The 19,112-nt window shown below is 35.9% G+C and overlaps 3 protein-coding genes across 3 annotated transcripts in view; 2 read left to right on the top strand and 1 right to left on the bottom strand.

Moving 5' to 3' along the window:
- LOC117122528 (nuclear cap-binding protein subunit 1-like) overlaps positions 1 to 12,258 on the bottom strand; it is a gene marked incomplete in the record, with an annotated part of 15,027 nt that extends 2,769 nt beyond the window's left edge. Inside the window, 16 exon segments of the mRNA XM_033268119.1 lie at positions 2,201 to 2,416; positions 3,375 to 3,468; positions 3,647 to 3,746; positions 4,139 to 4,267; positions 4,545 to 4,723; positions 5,217 to 5,344; positions 5,974 to 6,148; positions 6,603 to 6,703; positions 7,083 to 7,298; positions 7,586 to 7,655; positions 7,843 to 7,916; positions 8,838 to 9,065; positions 10,164 to 10,248; positions 10,484 to 10,584; positions 10,993 to 11,078; positions 12,015 to 12,258. Of these exon segments, the coding sequence (XP_033124010.1) occupies positions 2,201 to 2,416; positions 3,375 to 3,468; positions 3,647 to 3,746; positions 4,139 to 4,267; positions 4,545 to 4,723; positions 5,217 to 5,344; positions 5,974 to 6,148; positions 6,603 to 6,703; positions 7,083 to 7,298; positions 7,586 to 7,655; positions 7,843 to 7,916; positions 8,838 to 9,065; positions 10,164 to 10,248; positions 10,484 to 10,584; positions 10,993 to 11,078; positions 12,015 to 12,243 (2,211 nt within the window).
- Positions 12,163 to 13,904, top strand: LOC117122529 (succinate dehydrogenase assembly factor 4, mitochondrial-like). The gene is made up of 2 exons (XM_033268120.1): positions 12,163 to 12,293; positions 13,027 to 13,904. Exons 1-2 carry the CDS (start codon positions 12,230 to 12,232, stop codon positions 13,293 to 13,295), a joined length of 333 nt encoding a protein of 110 aa, XP_033124011.1. The 5' UTR covers positions 12,163 to 12,229; the 3' UTR covers positions 13,296 to 13,904.
- Positions 13,905 to 17,568: 3,664 nt separating this feature from the next.
- The window catches only part of LOC117122511 (bifunctional protein HldE-like), a 2,724-nt gene continuing 1,180 nt past the window's right edge, over positions 17,569 to 19,112 (top strand). The window contains exon 1 of the mRNA XM_033268099.1: positions 17,569 to 18,932. Within this exon, the coding sequence (XP_033123990.1) occupies positions 17,578 to 18,932 (1,355 nt within the window). The 5' untranslated portion in view covers positions 17,569 to 17,577. The remainder of the gene's footprint in view (positions 18,933 to 19,112) is intronic.

A 19,112-nucleotide genomic window follows, 5' to 3' on the forward strand; every position in this document is an offset into this window, starting at 1 on the left:
AAAGAAAATAAAAAATTTAAATAATAAATATGGATATGCAAGGTAAGAGAAAATTTAGGTTAAATTAAGATGGTATTATTGAGGATTAGAAATAGAATGCTTAAAATTTGAAAGTGTCATAGATTTTAAAGTTGGTTTTAGTATGATCTGGGAGTTTATTCCATAATTTAGTAGATCGGTATACAAAATTTCTTTTACCTTGCATATTATTCCAGGTGTATTCAATTAGTGTATTTTTACTTTGACTGCGAGTACAATGCGTATGCAAATCATAATTAAAAACAAAATTTTTCAATAAATATGATGGAGCATGACCATTTAAACATTTGAAAATCATTATGAGCAATTGTTCGTCCCATTTATCACAGAGTTTGCTCCACCCTAACGAACTTAAAATATTTACAACTGGGGTTTTTATGTCTGCAGAAAGTAAAATTCTTCCTAATCTGTTTAAAAGTATTTGAAGTGAATTTGAAAGTTTAATATTACAGTTGGACCAAACACAATTACAGTAATCAAAAAGAGGCATAACTAGAGCGTTAGTCAACATCCTTAGAGTATTATGGGGTAAAAAATATTTAATAAGGCAGATCACACCGATGCGTTTAGAGACGTTACCAGTTAATTTTTCAATATGTTCAGACCATGTTAATTTAGAATCAAACACAACTCCAAGATATTTGAATGAATCAACTCTGTCAATAGTCATGCCATTATAAAATAATGAAATATTTGAAAATTTAGGTAAAATTGCATTGGTTCCAAAGATTTAGTTTTTTTAATATTTAATGTAAGTTTATTTTTATCAAACCATTCAGCAACTTTGATTAAATTTGAATTTAGTTCATTTTGGAGAAGAGTGGGATCGGAAGAATTGCATAAAATGGTACTGTAGTATCGTCTGCATACATTACACATTTACATTGAGTGACATTTGGTAGGGAATTAACATAGATAATAAATAACAATGGGGCTAGAATGGACCCTTGGGGAATACCAATGTTAATTTTCATTGGGTCAGATAGGGTTGAATTAATTTGAACAATTTGAGACCTATTATTAAGATAAGAAATGAACCAATTTAGGGCAGATTTCTGAATTCCACAGTCATTAAGTTTTGATATGAGGAGTTTGTGATCAATTGCGTCAAAGGCCTTTTTCAAATCTATAAAGATGGCTGCAGTTGCTTTGCTTTCATTTAAATTATTGAGATTATAAAACATCAATAAGGGTAGTATTTGTTGAATGTTTTTTCCTAAATCCAGATTGGGATCCATTCATAATATTAACTCTTGTCAAATAATCATATAATTGTTGGTGTACAATAAAATGGTAGTATCGTCTGCATTACTAGTTACTTGGTTACTAGTGGTAGGATGGATATAGGTCTGCAATTGTTTGGATCGGCTTTGTCCCCCTCTTTGTAAATAGGAGTGACCCTTGCTTATTTCCATTCAAGTGGAAAAGTTGATGTCAATAGTGACAGATTAAATAAATAAGCAAGTGAGTGACAGATTAAAGGTGCTGCCAATTTTAGAAGTTTACAGTCTATACCATCCAGTCCACTAGCCTTATTGTTAGATAGTTTACAAACTTCATCAAACACAAAATCAGGTGTAATAATATCAAAATTGAAAAGCTCATAATTAGTATTAAAAGTTGTGTTAGTAAGGTTAGTAGAGGGATTAGGAAAAACCTCATTTTCTTTTAATTGTTTTCTAATTTCTCTATTGTCTAAGTTCCCCTTAAGGTACGTTTTAGTAACAATAATAATAATAATAATGTTAGACTTATATAGCACTTAATGCCAACAAGGCCTCTAAGTGCTTCACATTATTACCCCGTCATTGGATCAAGCACATATGGAACACATACTCAGCTCCCTGGGGAGAATTCCATAATGTTGCAGTTCTAATCAGTCCATTTTATATCCATAAATAGACCATATACATTTTGTGTTTGAACCTATGGTACCCACTCGTACTTCTGGATGGATAGAGACAACTGTAGGTAACGTGCCTTGTCCAAGGAAACAAGTGAAATCACAGTAACAGATTGAACCTCCAACCTGAAGGTTGAGAAGCAGCACCATAAGAGCCAACTGCTCCTACGAGCGAAATTTAATGAGCAGCGGAAAAGGAAGCATCTTAGCTTTTGCATGGTGAAAACACTGTTTGCACATGGAAGACTTTTTTCTCACCTTTCCCACTCGATGTTGCTTTTTGTGTGAGGATTTTAATTCAGACTCCAGTTCGCCCACATGGTTGTTCATAATACGAATAGTTAAATGTAATATCTCCCACATGTACATGCTTGTAAACTGATCTCTCATCTCCACAGAAAACAGCCAATTTACCACCGAAGCACATTCGACAATCTGTGTCCGCAGCATCTTGTCAACAAGTACAATTATCATCTAAATAATGAAAACAACATTTTTTTAATCTGCACTCATTGAAATGCCAGTCATGAAATGTTTGTGTAATAAATTACAACAAAATGAAATGGTAATCCACATTGTAATTACAATCAGCAGTGATGCCTGGGCTGGACAAATCATGGAATAATTAGTTGACAAATTGATTATTTTTTTAGGTAAGTATCATGGTGGAAACTGGCAAATATCCATCTATCCAGGTAGATATTCACACAATGGCGCAACACTGATGCCAGGGGCCCTATGGCTTTTTAAGACCAGGGGCCCTTTTTTAGGTCCCGGTTGGCAATTCCATTGTGGGATTTTAAATGTGCTTGTTCTTTTATAATGTTATTCATTGTATTATACATGTTTTTAATGACAAAATAAATGATATGATAATATTGGTAGATCCAGGTATTTAAAATAGACGGGGGTCACAGGGTGATTTTCACAGATAGAGGGCCTACACCACCACAGCCTGACCATGGTTGGAGCTGAGGTAAAAAAATTATGATTAATGACACCTCTAGATGGCCGGAAATGGCTGTCACAGACTTAAAATTTGAATATAATTTTCCTTTTATCTCCATTTTTATTGACAGACAGGAGAAGGGGTGGCTGCCCACCACCCGCCCCACCCTTTTATCAGTCACTGGTGTAATATGATATATGTCCTACAGTCGATGTCTGACACATTATGCTGTTATGCATCAAAAAAGCTCTTTTGGGTCAGGGTGGTAGATTGAAGAACTTGGGGAGCGCATAGGCGTTACGCCACTGTATTCTCAAAATAGACAGCGTAATCAATTTTCAAATCTATACTATTAATGTTGGTGTAACCCAACCATGCAAAACATTTAAAATAAGTATCATATTATGGGATTTCATTTACTTTTCTGATTCCATAACATAAAAAGTATGGACAGGTAGATAGGCCTATGTAACATTGGTTTACCTGTTCATGGTTACACCAAAGTTCATGTAACATACGCAGGATATAAACTTGAGCTTCTTGAGAATCAGCCAATGATTTCAACACTGGATAAAACCTACAAAGTAATTTTTTTACATTCTCATTCAAAAGTTAAACTGGTAACACAAATATTTGATCTGTTATATGGCATTAAATTATGTTTTAGAACCTAGGAAAGGGAGAAACATATCCTCAGGCTTAGATACATTTAATAACACTGGAGAATAGATAAATGTTGTATTGTCAGAACTTACTTTGCAAGAGCACTGAAAGAATGTGAGAATGATTTGCTGCCCAAGTTAAACAATGTCTGCACAAACACATCAATTTTTACAGGATTAAATCCAGAATCGTCTAAAAACAATAAATCAAATTATAAATTTTAATATAAATTTAATGTCCATTGAATTAATGTTTTCATTTTCTCAATTATTTAATGTGATATTATATTAATAATAATAATCATAATAATATTAATAATAATAATAATAATAATGTTACACCTATTTGGTGCATAATGCCGGAGCTTCTATGCACTTTACATACACACAAAAGAGAGAAAAAAAAAGTAACAGAGTGAGAAATGACTAAAACAAGAAAAAAACCACAAATTAACCATGTAAAAACAAAAAACACAGTAAAAAAATAGGAATGTATTGCATAAAATCAAAGAAGCTTGAAAGAAAACTTCATCTTGAGTTTGCATTGTATCTGAAAACATCAAATACCTATTAAAAATTACTTACCGTCAAATGCATATTCATCTTTGTTTGGGTTAGGGGTGTCTTTGAGTAACTTGATGACATCGTCGGGTGTGGCCCTCGATTTAAATGCATCAATCAACTGATGGGCCATCATGTTGCCAGGCAACTGACCTAATGAAAGACATATATACAGCATATTAACAGAAATTCAAAAGACAATATGGGGATTGCACTAAGCAGAAATCACTGAGTAAAAAGGTATTAAGTAACACTTCATTCCAATAGCTAGGACCTCCTCACTGTCTCCATTATTCCCCCTATATAAGCTTCACACCCCATCCCCACCATGCATATGCTATTGGATAAGCCAATGATCAGAGCAGTCATCAATCATCCATGGAACACACCCTCTATTCTATAATGTTACAGCATAATTGACTGCACTTACTTGCCCCTTCAAGTTTATATTTGTACACTGGTTTTGGTTCCTTTGGGAACAGTAGGCTAAAGCTCTCTGGAACATTATCCATGATTCGCTGGTGGTAAGATAATCGCCGGCACTTCTTCAGTACCTCCTTGATGAACTTTGGTTTTGGCAGCTCTGGGTCAGAGTTCAAACAATCAGTCCTGTACAAAATAATATTTTTTATATATATTTTTTATATGTGTTCTTTTGGTAAAGCAAAAATGAGGGATGTTGGCTTGGATAAACTTTGAAGAACAACATCCTAATGTACACTATTATAAATATATATATGATGTTACATGATGTGTATACTAATAAAAGTTAATAATAAAATTCAATTTTTTTCTTGGTATATTTAGGTGAGAATTTTTTTATACCTTGTTTCGAAAACTTAATTTTTTAAAGATTGTTAGAGGAGGGCGTGAGAAAAAATAAAATTTTGTTTTCTTATTTAGCAAATAGTCTTGCAAAAAACATTCAGACAGAGAAGAAAATAAAAACATGTTATTGGCCAATGTACACAGTGTAGTAATGGTATGTTGGCAGTGGCAGGTGAAATAAAAATAAAGAAAATCTATTGTTTTTTTTCTGAAATTTCCAATTTTTTCGAAAGCAAATTAAAAATTTTTTTAAATGCTTGTGTTTTCAACTTACCAATCATCCCAACTCCATCGGAACTGGAAGTTGCTTAGATGGTGAGCAAACCAGTTAATAAAGCGATCGATAAGGCTAAGGTTCATTGAATCCAGACGTTCAAACATCATCTCTGCTGCTTGGGCAAGCTTGTATGAAGTTAAGGGGTCATTTTGAAATGTTTCATTTTCCTTTAACTTATCGTTAGTTAGTACGTACTTAGGGTAGCTAGTGAAGGATCTAAGGGTTCCAACCATTTAAGTACAGAGCACATCAGAGCCTGAGGTTAGCCATTTTTTAAATAAAACTAAACCATCTGGGCCTTGGGTAACACTTTTTCGGAAATAAGTGTTAGGTCATTTAAAACCTACAGCACTTTTATTAGGATTTAACCATCCAAACACTGGGTTTACGAGGAGTTAAGAATTACAGATTCAGCCATGCTCATATTGCTAGGCCTGTTAGAAAATAGGGATTAACTTTGTTATTACATCATCAAGATGAAATCTTGTGACAGGTAGCTTGTATTTTCATGGAGTGAGGAACAGGTTTCATATTAAAAATGGTTCACTTTAAATAGTGTATTATCATTTTCCCACTGCTTCTTCATTATAAAAGTAAAGGAAACTTTAATTCTTAATCAAAACATATGAAGGAACTAAAACAGAGAGAAAACAAAAAATTGAGGTACATACTCCAAGAATTGAGGTATGTATTATACTTTCTTATCCAAGATTAATAAGTGGACCTTTTGGTTTTAGATACCAACAAAGGATACAACTTGAGGCAAAGAGCTGGGCTGGAGCTTGCAGAGTTCCAGGAACAAGGTTGTATAGAAGATCTCAATGCGAGGTGACGATGGCAGCCGGAAGAACTGAGAGAAGAGAACCTCAACAATCATGTAGTTAAGAGGCACCTTGTGCTTTGCATGAAAGCTGACTAGCTGGGCAGCACTATAAAAAAGCCAAAATGAAATGGTGTTAACTCATTGTCATTATTGGGGCTCTGCAACAAGTGATTTTCAGCACAAACTTATTTTTATCTTTTCTTGTTTAACATGGTTGGTCGTCAGTGCCATTACTATATTCATTAACTCTCCTTTTCCAAGAGTATTACCAACAGATTATTTTTTTTTCAAAACCTGAACTATCCTTCCTTCCGTTGTCAGTAGTTCCATATTTCTTACTCTCTCCTTGTAAAATGCTACACTCCATAGTCACGTCTTTATAATCCTGGGGTTTTTTCAACTCTTCATTTATAATTAATTATCTCATCTTAGTTATTTATCATCATTATTTCATTAATAATTACATATTTCATATACATTAAAGTGTAGAGTTACTTCTACCACTTTTTAGATGTATACTGATTATTACTGGCTCGCCCTTAATTACGAATGAGGCTTACCATTCTTTTCTCTCTTTCCAGAAGTTTTCAATGATGATTCCCAGGTGATCCTCCACTAAATAGCGTTCGACAGAATGGATACCAGGTAAGGTGGGAGAGCCCTAAAAATGGGATTGGTTGTTATAAATCAGTTGTATAATTTAGATTCCAGTACACAGTCGATGTTACTCAAACTCTGTGATCCCCTTTAGAAAATACAAATGCCTAGGACTTTGAAATTGATTTCCAATTTTGTCTTTGGAAAGTTTAAATGAAAATATTATTATTATTATTATTATTATTATTATTAGCCTAAGGCACTAGCCACCTGTGAAGTGCCCAAAGGCTCAAAAATACAAATATCAGGCAAATTATGCTTAAAATATCAAACTAGGTATAAATACTATCATAATAGTATAATAATAGTAAATTGTAGTGTGTTTTCTACACAAGCTTTGGTGTAAAGTAGTAGTAATGATTCATTGTCTAATACAACATTACCTCAGGAACATCAGTGTAGTCAAACATCCTGAACACAACTTTAGGGGGTTGATATAAAATTTCTGGTGAGTGCAAGGGAAGGGTAAACTTTGGTAGGGTATGTTGCAGGGCCTCTGACATGACTCCATCAAATGCTAGGTATGGTCTCTGTATAATCTTCTCTGTCCATTTATCTCGACGCATCTTGCCAATCTGTGCCCACAGTGAGTCAATGTACTTTAGGCGAAAAAGAGCAATCACTTACTGATTAAGAATTTAGCAACAAGGAAATAGCATAAAAAACACAGGAATAAAAAGTACTGTAATAATGAAGGCTACATCTTTTTACTGTCAAATTACATTAAATTTGAATGAAACTGATCAGACATGAACGTTGTAATTGTAACATGGAATTTAGTACCCTCTCACTAACAACAGCATGAAAAACACAGGAGTTAATGAGATTATGCTGATGGTTATGCTAATACAAAACAACATTATGCATCAGGAATGTGGTAACTTACATCTTCTTGGCGATGTGGCGCATCCAACATCCATACTCTTAGCATTGCCATATGGTTGTGTTTACGCTGACTGAAAATTTTTAAAAATAACAAAATAACCGCAATATTAAATTTGGTTGATTATTTATTATAATATGAATCTAAGAATTATCACACTATGATAATTTTATAATACTAAAAATGCATTACTATGCTTTCTATTAGTTATGTATGAGATGAGATTGAGGATGAAGAATAAATTTTATAGATAATCTTACCCAATGTATTTTTCAATAGTGTTTAAAATTTTATTAAGTTCCTGAGGTTTCTTATCATGAAGTTCATGTGCTGACTGTGAACAAAGAAAGTAAATACAGTAAATCAATTTTTATCATAAATCAAATGATTGAAATGACAATAAAATGCACAATTAAATAGTAATGATAGACAAAGACATAGGTATACAGATGTACCAGGAATTTGAAACAGACTGGCCTAGAGTCGGGGATGTTATGGGTCAAGACCACCTCAGTTCCACTGTTGATTAGGGCTGCAGTACAAACTCTTATGGTGATGGCCCACCTAGAAGAATGGAAATGGCACTCTCAGAATTTGAATGTAATTTTCTGTTTTTATCAATGATTTTTTTTTCAAAAACTTAAAGGAAGTGGTTGGTGCAGCAGGAACAGTTTGGTTTCCCAACCTCGAGGTCGGGTTTCAGTCCCTCACTGTGCATTTTGCTTGTCCTTGAGCAAGGCATTTTATCTTCGTTGCTTCTTGCCACACAGGAGTATGAAAGGGTACCTGGTGGGGGTTACCTGTCCTGCGCTGATTACCAGCAGCAACACTTAAAGCATGTGAACCAATGACCAGGGAAAAGAACTGCGCTTTATAACCTCAAGGAAGAGGCACATTATATATGCCTACACCAGTAAAGGCCCCCTTCCGAGTCTGCCTCTTATGTACTTCATTATCACATTTACGATTTTTGCTGCAGAAGATTGTATATAAAAAACATATACTGTGTGTTTTCATCAGGCAATACACAAATACAATAAATAATCAGTATAAAAAACAATTGCATTAAGTCAATTTGGGCCTATGAAATTGAAAATATTATAAAATCAATACTTTAGTCAGTACAAAAATATAAATAGAAATGTAATTGTAAAATAACAATGATTAAATTTTCCATTTTTGTTTACATGATCAATAGAGTTTACAACTTCAAATGGGAAAATAAATCAAAAATTATTTAACCCTGACAACTTACCCATGGCAACGATGAAAGCACAACATACACAAACCAATCCATTCGTACTTGTGGGACTCCATCCTCCTGCGTTGCACTTAAAAATGTCTCATACATAGCGATGATCGAGCTGTGATCTACCACGTGACAATTGACAAGATCACTCATGAAACGGATCATGGTATGCGATCTTATCCAATCACAAGCTTTTAAGGCTTCTTTTAACTTTCGCAACAGATTTTCCACAAACTAAAAAAAAAGTCCACAGATAAATTCAATACTGATTAGAGATATACATTTGTTACTGCCCTATGCAAAATCATTAAGGGCTACTTTTTCCACATTTGGAATCCAGCAGGCTTTCAATCTGGAAATGATCTATCCTAAAGGAAATCTATGGGAATAATTTATAGTTTGAATTTGTAGAAATTATAATTCCAAATTAATTCCTCTCCCACTATTTTGCAGCAGCAGTACACAAATATGAATGTCGATAAGCCTAATGGGAAGAATATTTACAAGAGTTGAAAGATTGACGGTTCCATTCAATGATGCAGAGCCGAGATGAATGAAACAGTCAATAATTTTTCAATGAATGAAAATATTCTTTCCATTGCTTGAATAACAAACTTTTATTATTTGTTCTATAACAAACCTAAAATAGATCCTTGTTACTTGATATTTTATGAGAAAATAGTGATTTAATTCTATCTTTTTCTCTAAATGGAACATTCCACTGTCTTTGAACCAACAAAAAAATTGCATGAGTTGAGGCATACAATGGCACAAAATGAATGGAACAAAAATGCATGGATGGAACTAAATAATCATGGTGAGTGATGAAATAATAATAAATAACCAATGTCACTTGATACGAAATCCACCAATCAAATGACTGGGACATATTCAGGTGTGTTATAATACATCGGGCCCACAACATCAGGACATGTCAACAACTAGCAAACCAGTCATTGTCTAATGAAGATCCATTGACAATGGATCAAAACGTCACAAACAGTACATATATTATTGGTGGAGTTACAATTTTTCTATGTTCATACATGATAGAAACCAGATGAAACTAATTGAGCTTAGATTTACAAAGGTTTTAATAAAATACTGATGAGCTTTTGTGTAAGGTCCATTATTAGAGGGTAATAAAGTGACAGTCGATGGTGATCAAAAAATACCCCAAAAAAGGCGATTATTATGTCTTCACAAAAGGCAGAGAATAATTTTTGATGGCCTTTAAACATGTATTAGATGCAAACAGATGCACTATGTATTCATGTATAGTACAGTATCTATTCAAACAATAATTTGAAATAAAAAATGTTCAAAACTTACCTCTCTACCACAGTTGTAATTTTTGGTATTCAGTAGACCTACAAGGGTGGTGTAAACTGTAGTCTTTTCAGGCAAGTCAGATGCGCTGCAATTTAAAATAAACCTCTTTAATGTATATTGTTTGTAAAAATAAAAAAATGGGAAAAATTTGATTTACAAAATTTAATTCTTCCTTTAAATGGAAAAAATAAGTTACCAACTTTTTAATTAAAAATTTTACATAACTTTTGCTTTGAAAAGTTTTAAAAATTATTTTGGTTGTAAAATGGAGATACCTGGAAAAAAACCAAAATAAAATCAAAAGTTATGTTGATACTAACCAGATGGACAGGATATCAATAATCTTGTGCTTGTAATTAGGTACATCTGCTTCCAAGACACCAGCAAGCCCCTCTAAGTTGCTTTCCAAGGAGGATGTGCTCTGTAGGTGGAGAGGAAACAGATGGCTGCAACATAGTGTTCATATATGACCTTTACAGTGCAGCATAGCTCAGTCAGTTAAACTGGTGGTGTTCTTTGGCACACCGTCTTTCGGAAGAGACGTTTAAGACACTGGTCCTGTGTGCAATATGGCTCATGTGCATGTTAAAGAACACAGTACTGTAAATTCTTCAGAAAAGGTTAATGGATTGTTTCCCGCCCAATCACCACAAGAAGGACCCCACTAGAAGTAAGTCTTCTGACTTTTGTGAGTTATCGTTGATGTTTACACCGAATAAATCCATGATACTTACAAAATTGTGTATTTTCTCGATTTAGGTACAGTAATGGATTTGAATTGTATTATTAAATAAATGTAATAAAAATTATTGTATTACGTTAACTTTACCTTCTCCCCAACTCTAGTGATAAGAGACTCAAGCCTTTCTTCAATCTCATCATGAACTGACTTTCTTCGTTTATTGAATGGTTGCGCTGACAAATAGAAATAATTTATGAGACATTTATTCCAATCCTCCGCTTCACATTTGTAATATTTTATCTTTAACATCAAACTAGAGATTTTATTAAATCTTTGATTGTTCTGCTGCCTGACTGGGGCACTTTACTGTAAAATCGAGCCTGTACATGCTCAAATTTAGCCATAAAATTATGTCAGCTCATTTCAAAATTATAGACTAATTTCCAAACAAATTTTGCAGACAATTATGCCTTGGCTATGTCTTGATATTTAACCATTATGCAGTATTTACAATTCTGCACATCTATTTTTCTAGCAATTTTCTACAAAATTCGGAGTTCACAAAAAAATGTACACCTATAACCCATGCAAAAAAATACTTTGGCAGACCTGGCACCCCTAGGATGCAGTGTAGATTAGTTTAGGCCTAGGGCCCAGCTAGGAGTAGGCTAGGAGTTTGTTTTGTTTTTGTTTTTTTAAAAGGTTAGGTCTAGAATGTATTACCTAAGCCATACTGTGGGGTAGGATTTCAAATAATTTGTTGTTGAATGGAGATAATTATTATGATAAGGGCCTAGGCCTAGCCCTCTCCATCATGCTTATTTATTCATCATTTGTAGGCTAGGCCTCTAGTGTCGTGAAATTGTTTGTAGCTTATGAAAATAAATATTTTTCCACCATTCCAAGAACCCTATCCCATTAATTTATCAGTACAGTAGTACAGTATTACACCATCTAGGCCTAGTAGGCTTTTGACCTAGCTAGTAGGCCTACTAAAGCGTCGCCATGCGTATGAACACCAACACACAAATCCACCGTGACCGTTCACACACAACAAAATGATGCTAACTAGACTATAAAGGAGGCCGGCTTGGCTAGCTAGGCCTAAACAAAAAGACAATGTTAGCGATCAAATACATGCGATAGGAAATGCAAGTTTGGCAACTTACCGACATCATCATCATCTACACTGTATTTTCTTCTTCTGGACATATTTAAGAAGTTAACCTCCCAACAGATCAAACAAACGAGTACTGTACAAAATAAATAATCCTTTCTCTTGTCAAACGCGATCGACTTGATCTTTTTGGACGAACGTGCTAAAACTCGAGCGGGTAAAATTGGGGGCGCTTTCTTAGCTTCGACTTCGGCCAAACAAACAATCATGGCAGCCTCCATGCTTCGTAATTCAATATGCGTAAACACCGAGAGCTTACGATACTTTTTGGGTAAATATTTATTACTGTGTACCGATTTTTAAAAATAAATAAGTACTGCACGCAATAAATGTCGTTATTTAGTCATGTAAACGTGGATCGGAGCCGGAGAGAGCTTATATTCCTAGCTTACTTAGAAGGCTAGGCCTGCTGTGAGATAGAGTAAGGTAGACCTGTCTATGACTGGTGTGCGTACGTGCGGGTACCCACTGGTACCACCAGCCTGGCCACGCAGGTACTGTAGGTATAGTGTAAGCCTAGTGTTGTGCGGTCCTACTAAGGAAAAAAGTCCTACTGTATTTTATTATTATTATTATTGAGCATGTCATGGAATCCTATAAAAATAAATTTCAAGTATCTCTGGCCGAGTTAGGCCCATATACATAAAGTTATTAATAACAGTTGACCCATCGTAATGGTTTTGTATTATGTATGGTATATATTGTATTAAGAAATCTTTTCAACTATTTTCTGAGGATATTTCCACCAAAAAAGAAAATAAAAAATAAAAGAAATAATCTATGAGGCCTCTGACTAACCCTCCCATCAATGTTTTCTCCACCTTGCATTCCTAGGTAAGGGGCACTTCAATAAATTCTCATTAGGATGAGGGAGGGGACTATCAAATGTTTTTTTGTATGGCCTAAACCAAAGAAGGACATAGAGCATGCCTCTGCCTAGACTTTTTTTTATAAATATTATTATAATCGTAATCATTAAAGTAAATGAACTGTTTTCCCCTCAGGTCTAAACAAAAGACTTCATATCCTCAATACACCTCACAGATTGGCCTCTGAGGATACAAGCAAGTCAAAATCCACACCGTTGAAGAAGCCAAATACTCCAGTCGGTAAATGGGACAAATCAGAGAAGCATCCTCATATGGAACAGGAACCTTTGGAAGCTTTTCCAAATGATGTAAATCCAGTAACAGGAGAGAAAGGTGGTCCTAGAGGTCCGGAACCAACTCGATATGGAGATTGGGAACGAAAAGGACGATGCATTGACTTCTGAATGGCATGATTGTTATCTTATCATTCACTTCTATTTTCTATAGTGTCATCAGAACTTTACTATCAATTTATAATATATATTCATTTTTGGCACTGTGTTAGAATACTTGTTTGCTTGTCAGATTACACTAGGTATCTGATTGAAAAGATAAAAGAAAAGAATTAATTCTGTAATAGTATTTTCATCGCTCAAGATCAGTTGTAATGATGAATAACATTTACCCTGTATTATGGTGAGTTGGGCAATACCCTATGTACATCTTATGAAAGGTATTTTTGATCCATTATTTCACAAGGAGAGAAATGTGATGGAGTAAATTTTAAAACACACACACAAAAAAAAAACAAAAAACAGGAGAGATTCAACTCAAATTTGTTGTAGTACATTGATTGCGTACAATGTACAATAGTTATCAGCTTTCTCTGTTATATGAAAGCCTAAATTGTGGTTAAGTTTAGGTGGTTGCATGGCTGATATTGTAGAGTAATAATTAAATTCTACAAGCCTGGTTCTCACGAGAGCCCTAGTATCTGGATCGGGAGCTAACCATTAGCGCTAACCATTAGCACCTGCGTGAGAACGCCCGATCGGTTAGCGCTAACCGTTAGCGGTATCCGGATAGGCTGACGGTTAGCAAGCACTATCGGTTAGCAAGTTGAGGGCGTTTCTATCATCAACCAATCACACGTACGCGTTTACAATTTCCAGTTTCTTATTGGCCAGTGATTCGATCATCATATTGTTGGTATCCGGGTCGAGATTTTCTCGCATGGACGCACGGCAGCTAACGGTTAGCAGGATCCGGATCCTGCTAACCGTTAGCTTCCGTGTGAGAACATAGCCACAATGTAGATAAACTACTGGTAGTGTTAAAACTGAGTAGTGTTGTAATTATTATTACAGTATTATTATTAAATTATTAATATTGTTGTTGTTGTTGTACTGTATTTTATCCAGTTTAAACATCAATGTGATACTGTCTGTATTGTGCTATTTGAACAATAAATCAACAATTGAGTTGCTTAATTTGTATATCATGTAAAATACTTTAAAATAACCAAACAACTACTAAGCTATAACAGAACAAAAGCTCACCCTTTACAAACAATCGTGATAAAAATGGGTCATTTAAAATAAAATTCCCATTTAAAGTTTTTAGCTTTCAATCGCTATACCGTAAAAACTCGAATAGAAGCCCAATGGGCTCAATCTTGAGATGAAGCCCATCTCGAATTAAAGCCCTCCTCTTAGTTTGCAAAAGTAGCCTAAGAAATTCGAATAGGCCTATTGGCAAATGCCGTAAGCAATTCCAAATATTTACAGTATTCGTTTTGAAAAGAAGCCCCTTTCTTAGTTTGCAAAAGTAATCTCGAAAAGTAGGCCCTTTCAATAGTCCTCAACAAAAAACAAAAAAAGAGAGCAGTCCGGGGTTTCTATTCGAATGTTTACGGTATGCCCACTTGCCACAAGTTATTTTTTATTATTTTTCTCATTCTGGACAGCGCCACCAACGAAAAAGTAAATTTAGAGATAAAACAAGAAATCGAGTATGGGACGCCAATTAAATTAGGTATGGCGTGCAATAAAGAGTGAGTAACCTAAAATTAGGGCCTGGAACCCAGGCTAACTTGCAAGCTGCAGCTTTCAGTCTGTTTGATGTTGTACCGTCACAGTCCGTATCCCGTGAGCTTATTGGGTGCTCAAATGATATATTGCCGTAAAAAAAAACCTATAGGATTTTTACACCTGGTAAATTCCAATTTAATAATAGTAATATAATACAGTAATACTGTAATTTTTTTAAAGTTATTATATTATTGTTTTGTTTGTGGGGCACCACCACGTGGGTATTTCTGAAAAGACTATGCCACTGTTGTTATACCTCCGCCAGAGGAGGTAAATTTTATTCACAGGTGTCTGTTAGAAAGGAAATATTACCTTTAGATGGTCGGAAATGAGACTTTTATACAGTAAAATTCACCATTAGGCAAAAAAAAAAAAAAAAAAAAATATTGTGTTGGCTAAGTTTTGGGAAAATCCAAAAATGGGTATGTCGGTAGAAAAACTTAGTCTTAGTCTAAGGATATTCCAGCCTTATAAGCTCATGAAAAAAAATATTGTAAAAAAAAAAAAAAAAGCTAAAATGCCGACCCTGAATTTCATAAAATTTGGGCCGGTCGGGCGTGGCCAACACAATATTTTTTTTTTATTTGGCCTTATCACACCATCATTATTTATTCTAGATGAAGTGCCAGCAAATTTCTCATGATCTTTAATCAGGAATTTTCGGCAACAACAGAGATCTAATTAATACGAGTGATGTACCATAGAAAATAAAACCAAAGAAACACTTTCATTGAAGTATTTAATATACTCGACCTACCTCAAGGCCGTGTGGCCACATTCACCCCAGCCCCACCATGATTGGGGCTTGAGGTGAGAACATTTTAGGAAATAGTACCTCAAGATGACCGGAAATGACACTTTACAATAGTAAAATTCATCATCATCCCATCACCATTATAATATAGTCAAAATTAAGCGCCAGCAAATTCTCATGATCAGCTATTTTCGGCAACCATAAAAATCTAATTAGATGTGTGATGTACGTTACCATAGAAAATAAAATTTAAAAACATTGTTTTTGATGTACTATTTACTTTACTTACTTCAAAACTGTGAGTCCACACGTCTCTTAGCTCCACCACAGTTGGGGCTGAGGTGGTAAAATTTGGGGAAATTGTACCTAGATTGCTGGATATGACACACTTATATAGTAAAATTCATCATCATCGATCTAATTAATCGTTGTGATGTACCATAGAAAATACTACTTCATGTGCCGAAACCCAATCTTATCTTTGCACGCCTTTTCTCATAGTCTCAAATTATAATAAAGGCACTCGAGTCGGATAGGTAATTCAGATGTTTGTGGGCAGAGATACAGGTATCTTGCTATAGAATAAGATGTACTCTGGCTGTACAGCGCACTTTCGTTAAAATCTGGATCATTTATGCATTTATGTCAACAATTTTCAGGCATATTTCTTGACTCGCGAAAACTGACGGGACCAACCCTTACCCCATAAAAAAAAATGTGAGGGGACGTTTACAGGGGTGGCGCCAGCGGGGGGGGGGCGGGGGGGGGCCTTCGTCGGGGAGAGCTCCCCCCCCCCACCCTTCGTCGGGGAAAGAAACCACAATTCGTCGAGGAGAAAAAGCAATCTTGTACATATTAGTAGACTCTAAAATCGATTAAATAAGCCTTTGAAACCCCTTCGCCCCCTAGACCACTTTCGAGGCATTTAAAGCGACGTTCGACCACGCCAACTTTATTCTCGCCGGGGAAATGTTCCCCCTCATCGGGGACATCGCCTCCCTCGGGGACCTCGGACCCTCCCCACGTCGGGCAAATCCTTGCATTACCACTGGACATTTACGGTACCCCTGGACGTTTACCCCTTCCCACATGATCTGCGCCCATGGGTGCGTGAGAGTCCACCACCTCAACCCCAACATGGTTGAGGCTGAGGTGTGAACATTTTGAGAATATGGACTCTATGTACCCTGAAAATCTTACCAATAATTCATATCAACAATATAATACAACAATTATTTTTTATGCACCCCCATGCATCCGCCCCAGAAGGGTGTTTGACGAAAATTTTGGAAATGGTTGAGCCACCATTTTTGACAACATTTTAAACAAATGTTTTCTCTGGAGCCTTCCTTAAATTGTCATCTTAAATAATAACAAAAGTGAGGTCAATTATCGCAGCCGAAATTGATCTCCTCACCCATTATAGTTTTCTCCCACCATTGCTTTTTCTGCATTGGGGTAGAGGCGGACTAGGTTTGTCTTTGTGTATTATAATTTCGTTTACGTTTGTCAATTACCAACTTCGGACACATGATTTACTTCGAATGGTCTCTGGTTATATAATAAATGGTTTGACATAGCGCACAATCATGGTGTTGAATAACATATAATATACCCGATTCCAGCATATAATATCAAAATATACATAGGCCTATACATATACCAATATAAATTATTGTATTGAGATATCATTAAAGGGTGACTTGATTGTCTAAATCAAAATAATTTACTGTTTAAATATTAGTGTATATTGTTTGGTTTCCGCATTATTTGTTTATCATGACGTACGACGCCAATAATGCAAAACTCATAGATAAGCCCTAATAATAGTACTGGTATAGAAGGTCTAATACCCTACATCGATTGATGACCACAATACATAAGACCGGAAAGTACATAACAATGGCTCTATTGTCATTGGTATACAGGAGTTCCTTTATAGAGCGAATGATCATAACCTTACTCAGTACTCATTATATTGTGGACTTTCCAACTATCAATTCGTTTGGCACTGCTTGTCATTTCCCTATATTCACAGGCCACATTTACAGCATGATGACACAGTCAAAACCTATGAAAGTACTCGTCATAGGGGATTTTATGTACGATAAATATCATTATGGAAAAACTACGAAAATTAGTTGCGAGGCGTTTCTGCCGGTTTTCGGAAAGGAGCACTTGGATATCCGCTTGGGAGGCGCAGGAAATGTGGCCCTAACCTGTCACCATCATGCTGAAGTTACCCTCGTCTCTGCTTTTCTGGAAAACGAGTGTCCAGCAGTTCCGTTCAAACTTGTGAATCTTCCTGGGAAAACGGTGACAACGGTGAAAGAAAGGTTCATCATAGGAGAAAGGCACGTTTTTCGCAGTGATCAGGAGAAATATGAACCGATTAACATTGATGATGTGAACACAGACGGGTATGATGTTATTTTGATCTCAGATTATAACAAAGGTGTTATTCATTCGCCGCAGAAACTGATCAGGAATGCCAAGTGCCCGGTGTTGGTGGACCCAAAAGGGGACGATTGGTCGAAATATGCAGGAGCATACTGCCTGAAGCCGAACCTCAAAGAGTTCGAGAATGTCTGCGGAAAATTCACCGTTGAAAACGCGAGAACAGCTTTAAAAACGTACAAAATTGAGGCAATCCTGGTAACATTGGGTCAAAATGGTGTTACATGGGTGACGCTTGATAATGAAATCCATATCGGAGCTACTGCGGAGAAAGTTGTCGATGTCACAGGTGCGGGCGACACATTCATATCCATATTCGCGTGCTACTTGAACGAATCTGATGTCGGGGACACGGTAAAAATTGCGAATACGGCAGCAGGCGTCGCCGTGGAACACTTCGGGACTTACGTAGTGACTAAACGAGATATTTGGGGTCAAATCCAGCATGATGGGTTAACAGGCACAACAAATGAAGTGCAGCCCGTGATTCCGTACAACTATAGCATTGGCACTACGCACGATATACTCCCAGTACATAAAGTTACCCCAATGCAGAAATGTCAAGAAAAGGTTAGCCCTGAGGAGCAAGAAGAACAGTCATGTAGAAGAGGTCAAGCCACGAAGGAGAAGTCATTTGAATCTGGATGGAAGTCTACTAATGGCGTAGAACCCATGACAAACGCATCTGATCAGTCCATAATGACTCGTCAAAGTAAGAAGAAAGAGGTGGTTGTATTCACCAATGGATGTTTTGATATCGTTCATGTCACCCATGTCAATCTTCTGCAGAAGGCAAAAAGGTGAGCGGTCAAGGTTTTTCCCCATTCCCTCTCGTGGGAAACTTGATATTTTATTCATTCGTCCATCCCTGTGGCTCTCGAAGTTAGGCAAAGATATCTTCGTCTCTCTGCAGGAAATAATACATCCGGGTATATGCAAAGGGGAGGGGGTCGGGAAGGACGTACGACCCCCCCCCCCCC

Source organism: Anneissia japonica, unplaced genomic scaffold (genome assembly GCF_011630105.1).
Source record: "Anneissia japonica isolate Jap-2015-1 unplaced genomic scaffold, ASM1163010v1 scaffold1889_len2455224_cov183, whole genome shotgun sequence".
Taxonomy (NCBI): Eukaryota; Metazoa; Echinodermata; class Crinoidea; order Comatulida; family Comatulidae; genus Anneissia; species Anneissia japonica.